General features: G+C 44.1%; 2 protein-coding genes across 2 annotated transcripts; one reads left to right on the plus strand and one right to left on the minus strand.

The window, feature by feature from the left end:
- The first annotated feature begins 6,251 nt into the window (after nt 1–6,251).
- Nucleotides 6,252–9,860, plus strand: LOC130205677 (T-box-containing protein TBX6L-like). The gene is made up of 9 exons (XM_056433175.1): nt 6,252–6,267; nt 6,603–6,750; nt 6,844–6,946; nt 8,256–8,420; nt 8,505–8,651; nt 8,772–8,848; nt 9,017–9,090; nt 9,175–9,388; nt 9,517–9,860. The coding sequence occupies exons 1-9, from the start codon at nt 6,252–6,254 to the stop codon at nt 9,713–9,715; spliced, it is 1,143 nt and encodes a 380-aa protein (XP_056289150.1). The 3' UTR covers nt 9,716–9,860.
- Nucleotides 9,861–12,288: 2,428 nt separating this feature from the next.
- Nucleotides 12,289–20,568, minus strand: crkl (v-crk avian sarcoma virus CT10 oncogene homolog-like). The gene is made up of 3 exons (XM_056432820.1): nt 19,312–20,568; nt 18,212–18,686; nt 12,289–14,567 (listed from the first exon to the last, which is right to left on the minus strand). Exons 1-3 carry the CDS (start codon nt 19,620–19,622, stop codon nt 14,433–14,435), a joined length of 921 nt encoding a protein of 306 aa, XP_056288795.1. The 5' UTR covers nt 19,623–20,568; the 3' UTR covers nt 12,289–14,432.
- Nucleotides 20,569–21,702: the final 1,134 nt, after the last annotated feature.

Here is a 21,702-nt window from a genome sequence, read left to right on the forward strand (position 1 = left end):
AGTTTGGACCATAATTTCTATCAGTTATGATAACAACATAATCCCCAAAATAACTGCTAAATTAAGGTTTGAGGAGATGATTACATAGGTTATTAAAAAAGCTGTTGAGCCAGGTTACCAAAACCATGACATTTGAAGGTGAAACCTGCAACATCCAAAATGAATTTGTGCATGTACAAATATGGCGAGTCAGAAAAGCCAAATTGAAACAGGAGGTTGGTCTGTAAACTCTGATGGCTGTTTACTCCATTTATGTATTTACATTTGTTTTCTCTTCCAAATCTCACGTCTCTTGCCCCGTTAAATTTGTATCAAGGGACACTGTCACGTTCACAGATCTCAACGGACATGCACGATGTGTTACTGGTAGGATTTATTTTTTCCTTCTATGAAATCAAGACCCAGGTTGTAATAAGTATTTTCTCTCTCTCCCTCTCTCTCTATCTCTCTTTGTGTGTGAGAGTTTTATACCTTTTAAAGGCCTGTATGAGAATTCAGACCTGCGTTTAAGGTTCAGGGTTGAATTAGTCGTACGGGTTAGGGCTTCAGTTGTGATGGGTAGAGTAAGGGGCTTGGCAATGCATTGTGTGAATCTGTATCCTCACAATGCCAGAGGTGCAGGTGTGTGTGTGTGTGTGTGTGTGTGTGCTTTCGGCTTGCAGGATCGTCCTCCCTCCATGGAGCAGGAGGTGGTGGTCATGGGGGAAAGCAGCAGCTTCTTCATTCCGCCTGTCCTTACGCACACATCAAAGAGCTCCGGGCAGGACCCCTGAGGCGGGCACAGGTGCCGAATAAAACAACACAGACCTTTAAAGACCTGAGAAGGATGCTGCTGTGAGCCCTGACTGCAGGGAGGAGCTGCTTTAGGAGCACACGGAAACCTACAGTAAGTTATAGAGGATGAAAAAACATTGTTTTACTTTTCAAGATCAAGCGCATAAGTTCACATGGAATACTCTAGAGTTATGAATCTCATCATTTCACACCCTCTGGAGCATCAATGACTTATCTCAGACACAAGGGGGTTCGGTCATGGTCCAAAGATGTATTTTCATTTCATACATGAGATACTTCGCTAGGCATGGATCTTTTCCTTGAACTGGAAATGACCCCAAAAGGCCTTTTGCACCCATTATCAATGGCACAGGCCAATCAATACATCAGGCTGAAATACTCTTACGAAATGTTGTCATGGAATGGTTTGAGAGCATTGGGTAGGATTCTGGGACGCGCAACCTGTGGTGACCAGCGGCTCAGCACTGTTTTCTAAATGTGTCTGAACTATATTCTTCATGAGCATTTTCGATAATTTAAAATAACAGCACAGCAGGAAGGACCTTGGTTTACTTTCCAAGTAGTAGTAGTAGTAGTAGTAGTAGTAGTAGTGGTAGTGGTAGTAGTGGTAGTAGTAGTAGTAGTAGTAGTAGTAGTAGTGGTAGTAGTGGTAGTAGTAGTGGGAGAATAGTTATTCGCTCATATTGCATTGCAAATATGCAGACAGGTTATCCTGTGTGTTTTGGGTCTGGCGCCCTCTGCTGGTGGGGACATCTGACATTAGTTGGTTAAACCAGCATGATGATGGTTGTGCGGTCTGATCAATAATCTGTGATTATGTCATAGATTAAGAAATACCCTTACTTGGGTCCAGGCGGGTTAAAGCCTTCTTGGTGTGTGGCTGACATTCCCTCCACACACACACACACACACACCTGTTGCAGCAGAGTTTGGTAGCAGAGATATCTGCAGACGTGTGTGCTCTGATCTTTTTTCATGTCTCTTTAAATATTCCTCGGCTTCTGTTCAGCGACTTCGACTAAAGTCTGTCCCCCGGGGGCTTCCTCAGACCCTCCCTCAGTTATTTCTTAGATGTGCAGGCACTTGAGTGTCTGAATTGTGGACGTTTAATTTATTCTACTTTGGATCTTCGGACAAAGAAGTATCTGCTCTAAACTCTACTTTATTATTGTCTTCTCCCCAAATGAAGAACTGTCCTTTCAATGTCGGTCTACCTTGTTATCGTGAGCTGCCCCTTTTAGACACTGGAGGTTTTTGTCTTGTGCACATTTTCTCAAGGCTTCTTCCTCCTTGTTCATCCCTTTTCCTTCTGCCTTCACCCTCTCTCGCCCTTCTCTTTGTCCTGCCTCATCTTCGAGTGTCTCTGTTTAATAGTTTCGTGAGCTCTTTTTATTAATTCCTTTGCAATTTTCTTTGATTTTACACGCTTTTCACACTAAATCTGGAGGATTCGTTCTCCCCTTTGCATGAAATCTTTACATTTTAGGATGTCGTCATTCTATCAGGTTTCAGGAATATTTACATTTTGAATGCATAACGCGTAAGTGTCAATAATTAACAAAGTACATCACAAGAGATGTCCTCAAACGTTAATATCGAGCTAAATATTGTATATTTGTCCGTGAATTTCTGTCTATAAATATGAACTCATGCCTCAAGTCATTCTTGGTGAGCTCAAAACATCTTAATGTACGAGAAAAGTGAGAATTAATAGTCAAATTTTGCCACCTTCATGCTTTTCTCTGTTATTTGCCGATGATCAGCACTGGAATTGATTTCATTAATTATGCCTCAAATAATAAGAGTACAAGGTCTGGCAATTCAGTAACCTTCCTCTTAATATTATGTTTGCTCCAGTTTTTGTGTATCATCATATCTTCATTATATCATCACATATAGTGTTTGTGCAACAAACTGGAACCCAAAAGCACGACTCTGAGACGGGGGGAAACTAAGATGATTGTTTTTACCGGATACAGGGAGGGTTCAAACCGGGAGATCAGTCCATGAGGCAAACGGGTCCAACAAAGTGGCTGAAAATGGAAGGTCAGAAAACGGAAGGTCAGAACAGGCAGAACAGGAATACAGAATAAGATACGCTGGAGCGCTTGGCACAAAAACACAAGGCAACCTGGCAGAGGACCAGTGTGAGTGAAGAACTGACAGACTAAAGAAGGGATGGGCTGCAGGGGAGAGGGGCGAGAGAACCAGGTGAAGGGAGTGAAGGAAGATCAGGTCTGAAATGACATGCAGGGTCATTAAACCAGCAAACAGAATGAAAACAACGTATATGACGAGGAATTTGTGACAGTTAGTGTGTGTGTGTGTTTGTTATGTAGATGTATCTAAAGTGCTTAAACATTGAGTTAATTTGCTCGACAATATTTATTGCATTTATTGTAATATTTATTACATACATAGTGAATTTGTGTGAATACAAATATGAATGAATAACTACACGTAGTACATTAAAGCATAAGCTGGGTAAAGGACGGTATTTAGCTGTCCAGATGGAATTTAACCCTACGGGGCACTGTTGATGTCGAGAATGAAGGCTGATTTGCATTGTGGATTTTTTTGAATTACAAAAAAAATTCGCACAACAACACAAGGTAAATATATAGGTACGGGCGGCTTTAGCTCAGTGGGGTAAGAGGGCCGTCCTGCAACCGCAGGGTTGTGGGTTCGATCCCTGCTCTCCCCATTAGTTGCAAGTCGAAGTGTCCTTGAGCAAGGCACTGAACCCCCAGTTGCTTCCTGGGCGCTTCACCAGCCTCCGGCGCTTCACCCGCAGCCCACTGCTCCTTAATAACCAAGGATGGGTTAAATGCAGAGAACTAATTTCCCCTTGGGGATTAATAAAAGTGTATATTCTATTCTATTCTAAAACAATTATGAGTGAATGGATCATTCATATTCTGAAATGTGAGGTTTTAAATAAATATCCAGTAGGTGGCAGTATTGACAAATAAGAGCTTTATAGAAACTTGTTTTGGCTTCTTAACATTACTTCTTATCTCTACAGTTGTGGGACGATGGTAAACGGTCCTACCTCATAGATGTCCTCATAGATGTGGACGTGATACTATACGTTGTTCTGGATACTGTTTGTTAGATGCTGCAGGAGGTCGTTTTTGAAGGAAGACAAATGTCATGTATTTGGCCTCCACACACAAAAAACCCGCCTACCTTTCTCTGTATTTGATATGACTTGCTTGAGTCAGAGCCTCAGATTATTCATCCACTCAGCGACTTCCTCCGAAGCGGTGAACAGATCACACATCCACGTCCACGAGGTTATGCAGCATCTTCCAGCTGCAGCTTCGAAGGACCTTGTGAAACTGTCGAAAACCGCAACACTTCCTGTGCCACCAGATAGTTTTTTAATGCAGCGGATCGGATGCATCACAGAAACATGACACTAAGCACATTTAATACAGGAAGAATACACATCTAACATAAATGGGATATCTGGAGATCTGCAATTTCCCCTGCTATCGGATCACCGGATGAGACGTTGAAGCAAATCGCACCCAAGATCCAAGGCAACACTTTGACATTACTTCATTTGCATTCCCATTATAGCACTGCCCAATCATGCTGAAATGCCATTAGCAGAGGCAGATGTTCGTGGTATCTTCTCCCACACGAACTTGACGTTGTGTGTCTGCCGAGGTGCCGCGTGCCGCAGGCGGGAACAGACTGAATTCCATCTTTAATCCTGAAAGTTATAACAGAGAAGTGTCTCAACACGTCTACAAGCCGCTCCTCCTACGTGAGCTCTGACGTAAGGAGAGTAACACCGTAGGCTACAGCGAGGCCTCCACCAGGAACGTTCCCAATATGCAACGCCCTCACACTGTGACCCCAAACCTGGAAAGAGCTATACGACTGATTGCAACGAGAAAACAGTCAGTAAAACACTTAAACGCGAAATGAAGAATGTGAATCGAATTGCTCATCATTCGTCTCATTGAATTCTCTGGTGACTCGGAGGGCTTACAGGATTTTAATTAATTTTGTTTTAGTTCATCTTGGCAAGAGCAACTCATAGCTGAACTGATATAGCTGCGCTCAGCCTAAAGGGTGATGATGATGAGGCATTACGGTCAAACTCACCTCACTGTGTGCAGATTGTAAAGCCCTCTGAGGCAAATTTGTAATTTGTGATATTGGGCTATACAAAATAAACTGAATTGAATTAAATGTCAATGTCTGGCCACAGATGAACAAATTTAGTTGATTTTGCTCTCGTTCATTTGTTGAATGCTCAGAACATTTCATCTGAAACTGTAAAAGTTGTATTGATTGTAACAAGTCGAAACAATCACCCTTTTTGCAGATGTTGTCTTCCAGGTGTTAACCCCTCGTATAGTTTATTTTCCCTTTTCTTTTATGCTTTACGGTTGCAAAACTCCACTCCGTCAGACAGCCTCATATATTCTGTATTTGCTCGTTCCAACTTCTTCACTGAAGCAGTATTTTGTTTACACCGATGGTAAACCCGAGTGTTTTATATGGCTCAACCGTTGCATTAAATGCAAAGATTCAAGATGTTTTGTGACGCCTGACATGTTTGGTATTTCTGGAAAGACATTTTCCTCGATGAAATTCACAAACTGCTTCGTACTCTTTAAATATGTGTTGCTCTAAAGGCCCAAATTCCTTCCCATCGGTCTGCCATTTAAACGGGCTGCTAACTGCTCGCTCCATCAGGGAGCCTATACTCTCCTCCCCAAATGGCCTCATAGGACAAGCAGCATTGTGAAGGCTACACTGCAGCTCCAATCACCTCTGTAATCTCATGATTTGTCCTCAATACACAAGCAGAGCTGCCAGGAAGAGACCTGTCTGCTCCTCCATCCCCCGGGGCCTTCGACTTCCTGCTCACTGTTCCTCAACTTAGACTGAAGCAGAGAGAATCTTTTATGCATTTAAGGCCTACAGCGCACACACACACACACACACACACACAAACAACACGCACACACACACACACAGTAGATTTGTGCTGCATCGCCAGAATCAAAGTCGCAGGTAGATTACTGTCTTTGGGTGGTATCTACAAAATCACATACAATTCTGTCCAAAAGACAATAACAACAAGCGGGCCAACCAAGGAGCAAATCAAGACTGAACACACCTGGCTGGTGTGTATATATTTATGTTTTCATGGAACGGTTTACGGAATTTTCTTTTCATCTCCCTTCAGAGATAGTACAAATCTAGGCATCTCTTTCACGGCTGCTTTGTGTCTGCTCACAGAGTCATCCGAGAACAATTGAACCACATCAGGTAATATTCTCACCTGCCCCCCCCCCACACCCCCACCCCCACACATGGCTGTTCAGACCCCACCCTTTTGTGCGATGACCAATCAAGTGTAAAGCTCAGACTTTGTGAGGGTAGAGACCTATCTGAGAACATCACTTGGTCTCAGGACGCGTTGGTGTAACATGCAACACACTTCTGGTAAGTTTCAACTCACTGTATCCCACCGTGCAATGATTTGTTCTTAGATGCAAGATGCGTTTGGCCATTAAGTCTCACATAGTTCTTTAATTTACTTTACTTTCAACCCAAATGTTCTTTTTTTTTACTGATTTGAAGAGAAATTGATCATTAAATTAGGATGGGGAAAAACTATCCGGACCTATGATACGATGTCTGAAGGTCTTCTTCTTTTGTGAAAGAACATATTTTTCCTGTTTTGAATATGCCGACAAACTTTTCTTTTCTTTTTGGATGTCTTTGATGACATACATCTGATTTTGCAGAACTGTTCTCATGGGCATGTCCCCCCACAGACTCCAAATCGCATCTGAGCATGCCCCCGTCCCCCCCGGCTGCTGACTCGTACCAGCAGGGCAGCATCAGGATGACCCTGGAGAACGCTGACCTCTGGAAGTCCTTTCACAACATTGGGACGGAGATGATTATAACAAAGCATGGAAGGTAACAATACTGAACGCTGGTTTCTGAAAATACTAACAGTGCTTTGTCGAAGAAATGACTTCCGTGACACGGGACCTTGTGTGTTTGTTTCAGGAGAATGTTTCCACACTGCAGCATCAGTGTATCTGGGCTCCAGCCTTTTGTTAATTACGTCATCATGATGGACATGGTTCCTGCAGACAGCTTCAAATACAAGGTAAATGCATATATATATATATATATATATATATATATATATATATATATATATATATACAGGACTGTCTCAGAAAATTAGAATATTGTGATAAAGTTCTTTATTTTCTGTAATGCAATTAAAAAAACAAAAATGTCATGCATTCTGGATTCATTACAAATCAACTGAAATATTGCAAGCCTTTTATTCTGATTTATTGCTGATTATGGCTTACAGCTTAAGAAAACTCAAATATCCTATCTCATAAAATTAGAATATCATGAAAAAGTATACTAGTAGGGTATTAAACAAATCACTTGAATTGTCATTTGAAACATGTGTTTCCAGGTGTTTCGAGTTAATTAAACACTCAAGTGATTTGTTTAATACCCTACTTTTTTACTTTCTCAGGAAATATTCTAATTTTATGAGATAGGATATTAGAGTTTTCTTAAGCTGTAAGCCATAATCAGCAATATTAAAAGAATAAAAGGCTTGCAATATTTCAGTTGATTTGTAATGAATCCAGAATGCATGACATTTTTGTTTTTTTAATTGCATTACAGAAAATAAAGAACTTTATCACAATATTCTAATTTTCTGAGACAGTCCTGTATATATATGTAAATGCATATATATATTATATATATATATGTAAATGCATATATAATATATATATATATACATATAAAGTGCTCATTGTATACTGTATGCACTGTTTTTAACGTCATTTGGGAGATTAAACCCAGCCGATTGCAGTATGTAAAACGCAGCAGTCTGCAGACAGGGCCGGCCCTCTGAGCCGTTCACCGCTGCATTTCAAAGCCTTTCATTGCTTCCTGTTTGTGCAGTCTCAGCTGGAGGCCCAATCAATTAGCATCCCTCCTTATTCACGATCGGTGAATGAGTCGCAGTCGACCATTCATACTCTCAACGGCTCTTACACCAACTGCTGTGGCCCATTTGGCCCTTGATATCGCCTTTAGCACACATGTGAAACAAAGAGCTACATAATAAAGGAAAAGTACTGGAGGAGAGCATTTGGTCGTTGGCTGGTGGTGAATTTGTAGAAACAGTGGTCGTTTAGGATTTTCCTTTCAGTTCTATGCATATATATTTCGCATACTGGAGCAGAAAGAAAGAACCTCACCTTTGTAACACAACGTGAAGAACAGTCTGCCAACAAAGACAGTGTTTCTCTCTTGCGTTGCACCAGTCATTATGAGGGGGAAAAGGGTATTTCATGCTTCACCAAGACTTCTGATTAATCAGACATGGCCTCCGGTCTAACCCTTGATGACTTTGCATCCCCTCCCCCGTCTCTTTGTAGTGGAAAAAGGAGCAGTGGGAGGTCGCGGGGAAGGCAGAGCCCCAGCCCCCGTGTCGGACATACATGCACCCGGACTCCCCTGCCACAGGAAGTCACTGGATGAAGCAGCCGTTGTCTTTTCTCAGGATGAAGCTCACCAACAACACATTGGACCAATACGGCCATGTGAGACCGCATCTTACACACAGGGTTCAAATGAGAACACACATGTATGCTTTTAACTTCAATGTGTCTCTCTTAATCCCTCAGATCATCCTCCACTCCATGCAACGCTACTACCCCCGGTTTCATGTCACCCAGGCCGACAGTCCCTACACGATCTGCTGGGCGCCATTTCAGACCGTCTCCTTCCCAGAGACCACCTTCACTGCAGCGACCGCTTACCAGAATCCACGGGTATGAGCTCAGCAGGTTTATGAAACATTAAGCCGACACCAATGTGAGGATATTCCTGATTTAAACTAAACACACCGTACCACCAACAGTTTTTCAGTATCTTTCTTTTGCTTTTTTAAGATCACCAAATTGAAAATCGACCACAACCCCTTCGCGAAGGGATTCAGGGAGGGAGGTACCCATTCCCACAGCAAAAGGTCGGAATTAATCGAATTGTGAAAACACGTTTTCAATGTTCCGTATATAAATTGAAGACAGACATTTGTTTTTTTACCATGAACTTTCAGGTAACGGAGAAAGATGTAATCAAAATGTGCAGAAAAGTGGCGAAAAAAAAGCGATAAATGATCTGTTTTTCCCTCTAGTTGTCGCTCAAAAAGAAGCCCTCCTCCGAAAAGAGCCGTTCTGGACAGGAATACCCTTTGCAATAGTCCTTCTAGTGAGTTTCAGTCATTTTCAAGTTTTTACAACACAAATCACAGTGGTCAGAGTGGTCGTATTAAATATTGTATTTCCACATCAGTCCTGCAGAGGATGCCCTTGACCTCTCCGTCAGCGGAGGCCGAGCGGGGTCAGGTTTCCACACAGCAGCCACTGAAGGCCGTTGACCTTTCGGCCTCGGCTGCGGAGCAGGACCCGCCTGAGAGTCTCCACACTGAGCCCCTGGAGCTGCAAGAGTACGATTACAGCTGTGAAGAACAGATGGTGCCTGCATCCGTGCCATACCAGCCCTACAGGTGATTTTAAAATAGCCTTCCGAGGTTGAGAGCAAATCCAATTACCCGCGTGTCCGTGTACGGGGAAATAGAAATGCAAACTAATGATCCATGAAATGTAAACGCCATGTCACTCTTCATTTCTCTAGGTCTGTAGAGTACACCAGGTATCCACTTTCCTCCAACGGCGTTGACGCAGCGCACACCCACGTCCACCCTCCACCTCCTCCCCTTGCCACGGCCGAACACACCGCTCAACAGCACGGCTACTACCGTCACGCTCACCACCGCGGCGGCCACGCGGCGGACTGGAGCCAGTACCCGCTCTTTTCCTACTCCTGTTGGTGAACTTTGCAACGGTGACGTCGTCGACGGGGGATAAAACCACGAAAGCCTTGAAGGAATGCTGTTATTATGGGTGGACTACGGGAAGGCCACTCTAGCAGTTTATGTTAAAAGTATATCATTGTGTAGAGTGTTTCCTAATGGCATGTTTCCGAGAGCCTGTACTGTATGTGGGGGTCACTTTAATTGTTTGTTTGAAAAAAAGCCTTTCAAGCTATATATATAAAGCTATATATATATATATATATATATATATATATATAAAGCTATATATATAAAGCTATATATATAAAGCTATATATATATATATAAAGCTATATATATAAAGCTATATATATAAAGCTATATGTATATATATAAAGCTATATATATATATATAGCGCTATATGTATAAAGCTATATATATATATATAAAGCTATATATAAAGCTATATATATATATATATATATATATATATAACTTTAGTCTGACCAGATGAAGTTATGGCAGATAGTGAGTATAAAATGAGCTTCACAGTCTGGCATAGTTTCTTCTGCAGAAGGCAGCAGCGTCTGTGCTGTAAATGTTTTACGAGAAAGAGAAAGAGAGAAAGAAAGAGAGAGAGGCCATATCTGGGACATTCATCCAGCTTCAGGGAGCAGACACTGCAAATACATTTTCTAGAGCATATCAACTGACATGTTGTTGTGCGATACTTTTTAAAATTTTGTTTTATAAGATCACTGACAAAAATACATACAGAAAGCAACATCTTGAATGGCACCAGCCCGAGAGCAGACAGGCTTTCAGTCAGTGTTTCTACAGGATGCTTTATTAAAATATAGGTTGTAAAGATGGATGATTCTGATTACAGGATGATAAGTAGCCTGGGTCATCTGGGACGCCCACGCAGTCCATCCCAGACTCCTCTTAAAAGAAATATATTATTTACCCTAGATGGGATCAATTCTAATGCACACGTTGTAATTCAGGCACCTAAGGCCTTGTAAGAGTATGTCACAAAAAAATCATAAAAGATGTAAGAGTAAAGTAAGTCATTAAAATTGCATGATAAATGTGTGTGTAAGACTCAACAGTTTAATGTGTAAGTGAGAAGGAATGGATAGATCGTCGTGTGTGAGCCCGTTTCTGTTTTCTGAGTCCTCAGAGCTTTGAGGAGCCCGGGTATAGCATGACCAAAAAGTCATATAAATGTCAACGTATGTAGCAAGACATGGTAGGATAGGAGCCAGCCTTCAGTTATCAAGCTCCTCTTTTATGGAACCAGCTTCCCCCTTCAGTCCGGGAGGCAGACAGTCACCTCATGTAGAGTAGACTCAAGACTACACTTGACATTAAGATTACTTATATCTAGTATATACTGGTGGTTTCTGCTTGTAAAAGAGTGAAATTAGTAATCAGTGACTAAATGTTTCTCGTTACCTTAACCTTGATTGTAGTCCTCTTTAAATCATTTATCTTACGCCATGGCCCTGTTGATGCTCCGCCCACTTCTCTCTCCCTCCATCTGCCTGATGGATCATGGAGGTCTGGATCGTGGTCCATGCCGACTACCAACTATTCATACACTGTCATACTCATTGAATGTGTTGTAACTCTGTAATGATTCCTTCTGGTCACATGACATCTATTCTTCTGTCCATCCTGGAGAGGGATCCTCCTCTGTTGCTCTCCTGAAGGTTTCTTCCCTTTTTTTCCCAGGAAAGGTTTGTTTAGGAGTTTTTCCTGATCCGATGCGAGGTTCTGGAACAGGGATGTCTCTGTGTACGGATTGTAAAGCTCTCTGAGACAAATTTGTAATTTGTGAGAATGGGCTATACAAATAAACTGAAATTGAATTGAAATCTTAATATTCTTTAGCAGCGAACATGTCCCGTGTGCTAAACTCTCAGTTTGAGCTCGGCAGGAAAGCTTCCATTGACCGTCGAGCAAATCCATTTCTCCACAACCGACATGCAGCGAGCCCGAGGAGAGGTCAGGCTCCGAGAGGCTCCCCGTGGTCATTCCCACTGCAGCCAGTCTGGAGCTAAGCATCGATCGGCTTTAATGACAATTTAACCTGGCACATGCACACAAAGCCCAAGGTCAGGAAAGGTCAGGGAGAGACTAAATACACAGCATGGTTTAAAAACAGAGCGGGGCAATGAGGCTATGCTTATTCTATGATGTAGTTCAAAATGGCACGGTGATCTCCGGTGGTCAAAGAGGAAGAGAATGTTACTTCTCAATGAGCCAGAACTTGTATATTTCAGTATACCATCCACTTCTTTACAGATGTTGGATAAACATATTTAAACCTGTGTTATAAGTGTAGCTGGTTTGAAAAGTGTTGAATAAACAAGTCAGAGAACATGCTCATCTCAAACACTGCCCTTCAAAACTTTTCCACTCCCCATCTTTAGGTCAGCGGAGTTTCTTTTATTAGCCCTTCATTAAAATTCATTAATTGCTTCCTTTCTCCTGGGCGCAGCCAGAATCAAAACTGGGACTGTCAAAAATTAGAGCAACTGTCCTGTGCTCTAGATACACAACCTGTGACTCTCCCACAGACAACATGTGTATAGAGGAGAGAAAATTAAAGAAGTAGACGTAAATTTTATTTACTTGTTCTGTACATAAAGGGTCATTACCAGCACAGGTGTTAACCATGGGAAATATTAACACATGTAAATGGTTTAAGAAAATAAAAAGGCACAATTTTCAATTCTTAAGTAAAAGACAGACTTTCCTAGAATATGAGAAGAGAGCACAGTAATACTGTTAATGCCACATTACAAAACAACTCGGAAGCAAGAGAAAAGCAAGTTCACATCAACAAAGGAAAGAATCGGGGCGTATTGTTTAATTAGTAGATTTCATTGAGTTTGATGAGAACAACCCACACTGGTGTGAGTGTGCAGCCCAGGGGGGATTACAATGAGATCAACTGGATTCAATAAGGAGAACAATGGCATTAAGCAGCATTTGGCCAGGCAGAACCCCCCCCCCCCCGGCCAAGAGGTCATGCACAGAGGCAACCGGCAGGCAGCTTTCCCTTTTGTAAATGTCACCGTAGACACGCAAGTTTAAGAACACCAATCGTTTTAAGAAAATGCTCGATTTAATAGCCGACTATAAACTGGCAGAAAAAAAAGAAAATAAGGGGATACGACTAAGAGCTGCACAATATGACTGAGTGAATGGCTGAGCACTGATTTGAAGGGAAAGCATGAGGCGCAGAGGCATTTTTACAGCAGAAAATGTGGGCGTGGCATCGTTTACACAACTGCTTAACTGGCTGCTCCTACTGGCCACGCTGGTGGCAGCTCAGTCGGAACAAAGAGGCGAGTTGTGCACAGACGGATATCGACGTAACAAAGATGGTTGAAATCCCAAACCTGACGCGAGCAACACGGCATTTAAAAACACAAGTTTGCAGAGCATGCGCTAAAAAGAAGAAGAAGGATGCATTGATCTTACTCTGGAAAAAGGCATTGATGGGATTCTCATTGGCTTGCTGAAGCATTAACTCCTCCCCTGACCTGAGCCACTGAACGCGGGCATCGCCGCCTCAGTGGAACGCCTTCGGCCATTTAGTCGGACGCTTGTGGGAAAGTGCTGGCCAGGGCCGCGGTGTTGCTCCGTGCCGTTTGAAGCGTGGCACTCAGAAAGCAGAAACCTCTTTTAGTGCTCGGCGCTGTCCGATCCAAACGCCTACTCACCTCCAAGCAATGTCCTCCCTGTTCAAAATAATACGAAGGACCGTAAAGAGAGGTACCGAGTGGACATGCAGTCAGCACTCTACAACACATCCTCTCAATGTCACACCATTTTTTTGTTGAAACTAACAAAATAAAAACTATATTTGATCATGTGGCACAAATAACATCACTTATGGCCGTGTCATGTCTTATTAACATATTATAAATAAGTCTCGTCAGCCAGACATGTGCCAGGTTGAAGAGTGGAGGGGATATATTATGTCAAGGTACAACCAAGCTCTTCCTCAAACCTCTTTCCTGCTTCCTCCTGACGTCAGTCACACATCACATGCACGTAGAAAAACAAAAGAAACTGTCAACCTGAATAACACTCATGGCCAGTGTGTGTGTGTGTGTGTGTGTGTGTGTGATGGTTAAGGTACAACAGTGACTTGATTGTTTGGAGACATAACATTTGACTGGCTGGTTCTCTCCTCATCGCCTCAGTGCTCTCCAAAGTCCGTCGGGATATTGCCTTCCCTACTTTGCACAAACATCCTCACAACAAAACAAACACCGACACTTTCTAAAGTCCCCAATACTTCAAACATAACAGATATTAGGAGAGGAAAAACAAAAAAAACCATGTTGTGATGTAATGTGCTATATATCTATTGTGATCACACACACACATACACAATTATACATACATCCGCACATACACATTCAGACTCACACTGACGCCCAGTGATCTGGAAATGAAAAGGACACAAATGCAAAAAACAACCAAACACTGCCCAGCTGTGGGGAAAGGGGACGGGGAGAAGAGGGGTCAGGTTTTTTTTAGTTTGGAACCAATGTCCAAAGCTGTAAACAGTCAGAAAGCCTTACAACGGTTGGCAACAAGAGGGGTCGCTGTCATGGTACAGCCCGAAGCAGGCAAGCACGTAACCGTGGTGACGCTGGCGGGAGAGGTGGACACAGCCAGCAGATTCAGCTACAGGAAATACTGACGCGACGGTCCGGTCGAACTCGTGGGTCAGTCACTCTCATCCGGGTTCTGGGGGTCTATGATTTTGACATGGGTGAACGGGAAGAGACCCCTCCGTCCATTTACCTCTCCCTCCCACTGGCCGCTGATGTTCATCCGAGTAACCATGACGATGTCACCAACCTGAGGGCAGAAGGACAGGAGGCCGGGTTACAGGACGAGCAGGGGTCATCGTACTTCATATTCATTACAAAATAAAAGCCGTTTTTCAGAGCTCCACATTGGCATTAAGCAGACGGTCAGGAGCACAGGGCTGCCGCTCAGATGGGTGAGTGACACTGATCACGACCCCGATCGGTTAAAGACAAATGCTCTTCATCGGGATTAGACGGGCAAAGTCTTCATCGTGGAAAAAAAAAGAAGCATGACTGAAAGGAGAATGTGAGGGCACGCCGTCGGCAGCTTCAACTTCACGGACATCTAGTCCGAAACATGATGAGAAACAATAATCCTTTACGCCATCATGGGAAGACAGGAATGCTGCTTCGTCATGAAAAGCTTCACTTTGTGCGACGCGTGGAGTCAAACGAGTCACGCACGTTTAAAGACAAAAACGACAGTCACGGTGGAATAATTGACCCAAGTGTTGAATTATATCTAAAATGTCACGGGATTAATATTCTACAAATCAGAACAGATTGATTGTTAATGATAGCCTAATTAAAAGACGTGCGTTAACTTCGTACTTGGGGCTTATTATTAAAACCGGAATCCCAACAAATCAGAATCAAATGTAATGTTTAGAATTATCATCCTAACTATAAAGAACACAGGCATGAAGGAGCAGACGAGGAGTGTGAGGTCAATCATTTCAAACTCAAACCAATGAGGACATAACCCGATGAGATGCTGGGTCTGCCTCGCCGAGAGAGAATACATCACGACCCTCAGCTTCTGCAACGCCAGTCAATAAGAAATGCCACAGGACACACGGCGGTTTGTTTCTCGTCATCTTTATGGTGGCTTCCTCGTCTCAATCAGAGAGATGACGCCACGGATTGCCCCGTGTTGGTGAGGGACAGCGTCATACCGTAGGCCCTTTACATGGAGGTCTGCTCCTTTGCATCTCCTGCTCAAATCATTCAGAATACAGAATATTTATGGAGCAGAGAGTTTTAATAACGTCCAATATTGAAAGATATAGTGTTGTAAAAGAAAGTGTAAGATTAGTAAGATTAGTGCATTGAAATGTGGAACTGTTAACGACAGGGGATGATTTAATGATAATCCAGGACGAATCAGTGTATACAGGACTGTCTCAGAAAATTAGAATATTGTGACAAAGTTCTTTATTTTCTGTAATGCAATTAAAAAATTATTAAATATTAAAAGAATAAAAGGCTTGCAATATTTCAGTTGATTTGTAATGAATCCAGAATGCATGACATTTGTTTTTTTAATTGCATTACAGAAAATAAAGAACTTTATCACAATATTCTAATTTTCTGAGACAGTCCTGTATATTATACTTATATGTACACTTTACGTGGGCGGGCCGCACAGGTACATACAGCCGGACGAATATATTTGAACTACATGAGCATTTTTGTAAAAAAATAAATAAATGGATGAGCCAGTGGATTTCTCGTGTCAGAACAGTGGTGGGGGACGAAGTGTTTCCCACTCCAGATCTGTGGGAAACACTGCAGCTGCAACCGAGTACGGGGTCTCCTCAGTCCTCCTGCTTTAAGGCAGGGGTCACATGGGAACTGAGGATTACAGGCATCACAGCACAATTAATAAATAAAAAACAGTCACTATTAACTACTTCTTCGTCAATAGCATCATTATAAGCATTGCACCCAAAAAAAAAGACTGTCCATGTTTAGGCTAGAGTTGTGTTTTTTTGGCAAAGTGTATGGAAGCACAACTGCAATAACCAATCAATAACTTCAGCAACCATCAGAAGGGATCCACACAGGATTTAAATGAGTCCTTACTGAGGCAATTATTAATGTAAATGTGAAAGAACACAAACGGGCGCGAGACAACTAGACCGAGCGGCCTGACCTTCTAAATGAATACCCGTCACCGGGTTTGCTCACGATCCAAATATACACCTCCTTTCAGAGTCACGGGGCCGTCGTGGAGCACAGCGCCCACGCTGCAGCGGCCGGCTTCACTTCCTACGTCCGCTGACTCACTCTGATGCCGGAGAGCGGCGGCAGCGATGAGCCCAGAGACACCTTCCACTTCCAACCGTCCCCCGGGGGCATCGCTGCAGCTCGGCCGGGGATCCAGAGCGGAGCATTCCGGAGGCCCGATATACGAAGCGCAGGTGGTGCGTCACAGGACACGCTCCGGCATGTCACCGCAGTCGGAGCGGATTTGAATGAGCCGGAGGGCACAAAGTGGAAATACAATGGAGCTGAGAAGCGAAACAGCGGCTAGCAAGTAGATTTGAGCCCGAGCTTCAGGCAACCGGTCAGAGTGGAGCGCCGCTCGGACCCGTCATTTGAAATTGGGACATGATGGTGTCGTCCCACCGCAGTACCCTCAATCTCACCACTGAATGAACATGTGATTATAACACATTTCCATGACTTTTCCAGGCCTGGAAATGACCATTTTAAAATGCCATGACTTTTCCAGGTTTTCCATGACCGTACGAACCCTGTAACCACTGCCAACGTGGATTTAGCATTCTCCAAAATTGTCTAAAAACTAAATGTGGCACACGTTCACTCATTTCCAATGAACGCCATCAAGGACCATCTACCCACCGTCCAATCAGCACGCAGCACGATGCCAGCGCCCGGAGCAACCAGCTGTCAACTCGCTGCACATTACCAACAAGCCCCTGCAGATACGGCGTGCAGACAGGGTGGCTGCTGTTGGGTTATGAATCTACCGGTGTGACCACGCAGGAAACGGCCTTACACGTAAAAGAAGGGCTGCACGTTATCATACGACACCGTCACACATAAAAACAACCTTTCGTTCCCTTGCTACTGACTGACGCAATTTCAACGCCGAGTGCAGTTCGTCCTCACGGCTCCTCTTTGAGCTCCCGGGCCGAATGTGACGATATGCGGAGCGCAAGACTGGCATCTTACGACAAACTCTGAACTGTGGTCAAATCAACACTTCCAAAGAAGCTTGTTTTTCATGGCCAGCGGTTGACTTCTCTCCTTGCTGCAGTGATGCACATCGTGGACCACAGAACCCTGGAACCTCACTGTCGAGCGTGGTTACGGATTCAATAAAGCACATTGCCGACTACGCCCAACGACAGAGGTCAGAGGCAAGAAAGGAATTGAATATTTTAACCGGAGAGGGCAGAAACGGCTGGGATGCGGAGTGGGAGCGATGTTCAACTGTCTGCCGCTGCAGCTCGGGCACCACACGCATGTGGACGCTCGCCGCTCCGCCTCCGGCAGACGTCCACCCCGTGTATCGAGTCACCCGGCGGAGATCCACCTGCCTGCACTGCAGCGACAGACCCGGTTGAAGATCTGTTCCCCTTGAATGAATCAGACCTCAGACACATTGTTTTACTTCTAACATCCAAAAACACACCTCTGCCCAACTCTCTCCACATTGCTCTGTTGGCCATTACAACCCACAAACGCTGAAGTGGAGTTTTACGACTGTCGTTAGTACAACATTTAATCTCTCACAAGAGCAGCAATCCATTATGGAATAATTTTAAAAACAGCTGATCAAGCCAATACTATCCCCTAGACAGGCAAACAAGAGAAGAAAGGGAAATAATCAAATGAAAGAGGAAACACATTTTAGATAAGTGAACTCCAAATGTACTTTACCTCTAAAGCAAGAGCAGTTTTGTCATAGGCGCAGGGCACTCGTTTCTGGATGGCTTTTGCCATGACGGGGCCGTTCTGCACGGACGGTAGAGGGCTGATAACTGCTCCAGGCAATCCGGGGGGCAATGGCGATGGCGTCTGAGGCTGGGCGTAGGCGTGGACGAGAGCGTGGGAGGGCTCGGGGATCCCATAGCTGTTGGAGTTGCGAGATCCATGGGAAGGTTGGCCGGGTTGAGGTGATGGCCGGACCAATTTCTCCACGTAGGGCACAGGGATCATCCCGACACGTCCCTCTTTACTCTTGGCGCTCCACCACTGCTCCTCGGGCTTCTCGAGGATGACGAGGACCTCCCCCTTCTTGAAGGGAAGGTCCTCTGCGTCGCTGCCAATGAAGTCGTACAGAGTCCGCACATACTCCAGGTTCTCATCTGGGCCTCCCATGGGCTGGATAGGACCGCTCACTGTGCTTGGGTACCTTGAGAGAATATAACAATGAGGCCAAGCCAGAAGACACAATGCAGTTACCATTAAAAACTGGATAGTATTAACACTCATAAAATCAGGGACATCTGTCACATATTTTTTTGTTGACTGGCATTCAACTCATGGTTAATAATAATGTAGTGTATGTACGCAGTTGGCAAAACAAAGGCTTAAAAGAAAACATCTATATTTTTATTAAAATGACTGAGCAAGCAATCCCACATACAGATTGATTAAAAAAAAGCCCTGTCATCAGTGGTGAAGAAGCAAAAACGTAACATCAAGTGGAGAGCTCTAGTTGTATGTAAGCAAACATGGCAACAGAGTAAATAAACACAAACGTGCATTAGCATCTTTGGCTGCTGTCTTGTTTGCTGGGACACGCCACAGACTGCCAACTAATGCACTGGATGCGTGTTGGGAGTGCTGGTGCAGTGGAAGTGCCACCAGTTTGTCCAAAATGTGGCAAACAAACCAATGCTGCACGAGGAAGTTACTGAGGCCTGTAAGTGGGTTGCTTTTGATTAAAATAGACAGCCTATTAACCCAGATCACCCAGTCCTCCGGTGGTAAAACGTGGTGGGGCCCAGTCGTGTGTGACCACGAGACGTTCCTACCTGGGGGCTGGCTCGATGAGCGTGGTCGTGTCCAGGTAGTGGATTTTGTAGAACTCCAGGAGAGCCGGGAGGTGCTCGAATTCTTGGTCGCCGATTTTAAACCTCTTGCTGGGCAAAGAGTTGATGATATAGTGAGACACTTTGGAGTTCTCGGACACCGACAGCACGTAGTCGCCGGGGCAGGTCGACGAGTCGCGAACCAGAAACATGCCGTGCCGCTGTCCCTGTAACCGGTTCTGAGCCTCTTGTCGCGACACGGGTCCAACATACCAGGCGGACCGATCAGACGAATCAAACCGAGCGTTTGACATTTCTGCTCCCGAAAAAATAAGTTAATAAAGATTTAAAAATAAGAAGGACACATTACAAAATAGACGAGACAATACGGTTTTTTTTAAACGCGTGCGCGCGTTTGTTAAGAGTTAATCACAGGCAGCCGGAGGGTTGAGAAAGATGCAGGGCAGGGCACTCGTCGCCCCGGGAGTCCTGCACAAACGCTGCCGACTCTAGAGACCGCGGATCAAAAAAACAACCAGGCAACAGAAAACACAAACAGCCTGACGTGTTTCAGAGACAGGCTGCGACTGGCTTGATCCAACTTTGGACCATTATGTGGTTCCTGTGTTCCGCAGTCAAAGGATTGTTTCAGCGGCCAAAATACACACAAAAAAACAACTACAAACTTGCGACGGCCAAACGCCGACGAAGACCAAAGCAACAGCGGATCAATGAAGCTTCCCTTTTTCGTTCCGCCTTCCGAGAAACACCAGGCGTCTAATAATTGTATCTCCTCCAGTCAGTGTCAGTTCTGAGAACGGAAAAGGTAGACTCGGTTTTACATCTGTCGGCCAGAGAAAAAGTCGCCAGTGGCCACAGGTCGGAAACGAGCGGACTACTTCGTCTCTTCGTGGTCTCACTGTGAGGTACAAGTCATGAAAAATGCGTTTTTGAATCTCCTTTCTCGAGCCGGAGCAGACTTTTGAGGCAGCGGAGCAAAAAATGGCGGCCCGCAACACGTCTTCACACAAAAAAAGATTTCACAGCAGCGGCGCGTCTCCTGCGCGTTCATCTCAGGTGCCACGCCGTTATGCTGAAGCTCGCGCGCGTATTTCCGACCGCTCGCGAGGGATAACGGCTTAACGGGTTCAGTATTTGATGTTTCCCTTATCTCTGCTCGTCCCCCCCCCCCTCACCCGAGACACCAGAAGTACGAGTACGAGACCGAAAAATGGCGACGGGAGGGCAGGTCCCGCTTTCTGTCTGCACGTCACTGACGCCTGGAGGGGGAGGTGGGGGGGGAGGAAACGGGGTGGGCGGGGTGACGAGCCACGGACAGCCCCCCCCTCCCCCCCCAGAGCGAAGTGTCGATCACGTTTCCGGGACACAGCTACAGAACATTTTGTATGACCAACGATAAAGAACAAACTACCAGCGGTAAAAGTCCAAATACAGTGCAGAAATGTTTATAACAGCAGCACGACCACACAGGCATGTTCCATGGTGTTATTTTTTTAAACAGTTTGCAGTAAAGTGCAAAACAAGTTGACTAATTTGCTCATTGCATAACTCTCAATATCATGGTGCAACTTACATGCACATACATGACGGGTAAATCTCACATGCACATCCGTATCCTGTCTAACTCAGTCCGAATAACTAAAGGTTGAATAAATAAAAGTAGCAACAGCACAATGTGGAAAATACTACAAGATCAAGTCCTGCATTTAAAAATAAACTTAATATTATCAGCGAAATAAGGTACTCCTGTATTCCTTTTCATTGTTTTAGCATTGGACTGTTATAACTGAAGCATTACGTGCAAGTGGCATTTTGCTGTTGATGTCGATTGGGGTGTAATTATTTAAAATGTATGCTTAGCTAATCCTATAATATATTTATGCAATCTCAAATTGCAAAGTAAGTAGTTAGTTTATTTTTTTCTTTCCACCACATCTGTTGACATCTCAAAGTAAAGGACATTTATTCCTAGGCAGAATAAACTGTTTAATTCCACTATTACTGTATCGTGATAATGAGTGGCTGATGATTTAAGTCATGACAGTTTTACCCCCAATCATCCCTGTCTGTCTGCCTGATGATGTGAAGTGATATTCATGATGTATTTCTTCTTCGCCTCACGGCCGTAGCTGACTGTGGCTCACATGTTTGAGGTACAGTACATTTGCTCCGTCAGCTATTTCATGCCACCCGTAAAAAGTTGGACATGTTTCCCTATTTTAATTTCCTGTTGTTCTCCAACTTCCCCTCCATTCAAACTCATTATTTTAAGTATTAGTATCTGGCACAGCACTGTGACACATCGATTCGGAGCTCCCCAACCCTCAGCACAATATGCTGGAAGGGAGAGAGGGAATTGAAATGGAGGGGGTG

This window comes from Pseudoliparis swirei, chromosome 15 (assembly GCF_029220125.1).
Source record: "Pseudoliparis swirei isolate HS2019 ecotype Mariana Trench chromosome 15, NWPU_hadal_v1, whole genome shotgun sequence".
Lineage (NCBI taxonomy): Eukaryota > Metazoa > Chordata > Actinopteri > Perciformes > Liparidae > Pseudoliparis > Pseudoliparis swirei.

Coding starts and splice junctions, on each gene's coding strand:
- LOC130205677 (XM_056433175.1), top strand. Junction 8,421..8,504: donor CATTGGACCAATACGGCCAT/GTGAGACCGCAT, acceptor TTAATCCCTCAG/ATCATCCTCCACTCCATGCA. Junction 9,389..9,516: donor GTGCCATACCAGCCCTACAG/GTGATTTTAAAA, acceptor TCATTTCTCTAG/GTCTGTAGAGTACACCAGGT.
- crkl (XM_056432820.1), bottom strand. CDS start 19,622: ATGTCAAACGCTCGGTTTGATTCGTCTGATCGGTCCGCCTGGTATGTT. Junction 18,687..19,311: donor CTCATCGAGCCAGCCCCCAG/GTAGGAACGTCT, acceptor TATTCTCTCAAG/GTACCCAAGCACAGTGAGCG. Junction 14,568..18,211: donor AAACTGCTCTTGCTTTAGAG/GTAAAGTACATT, acceptor TTCTGCCCTCAG/GTTGGTGACATCGTCATGGT.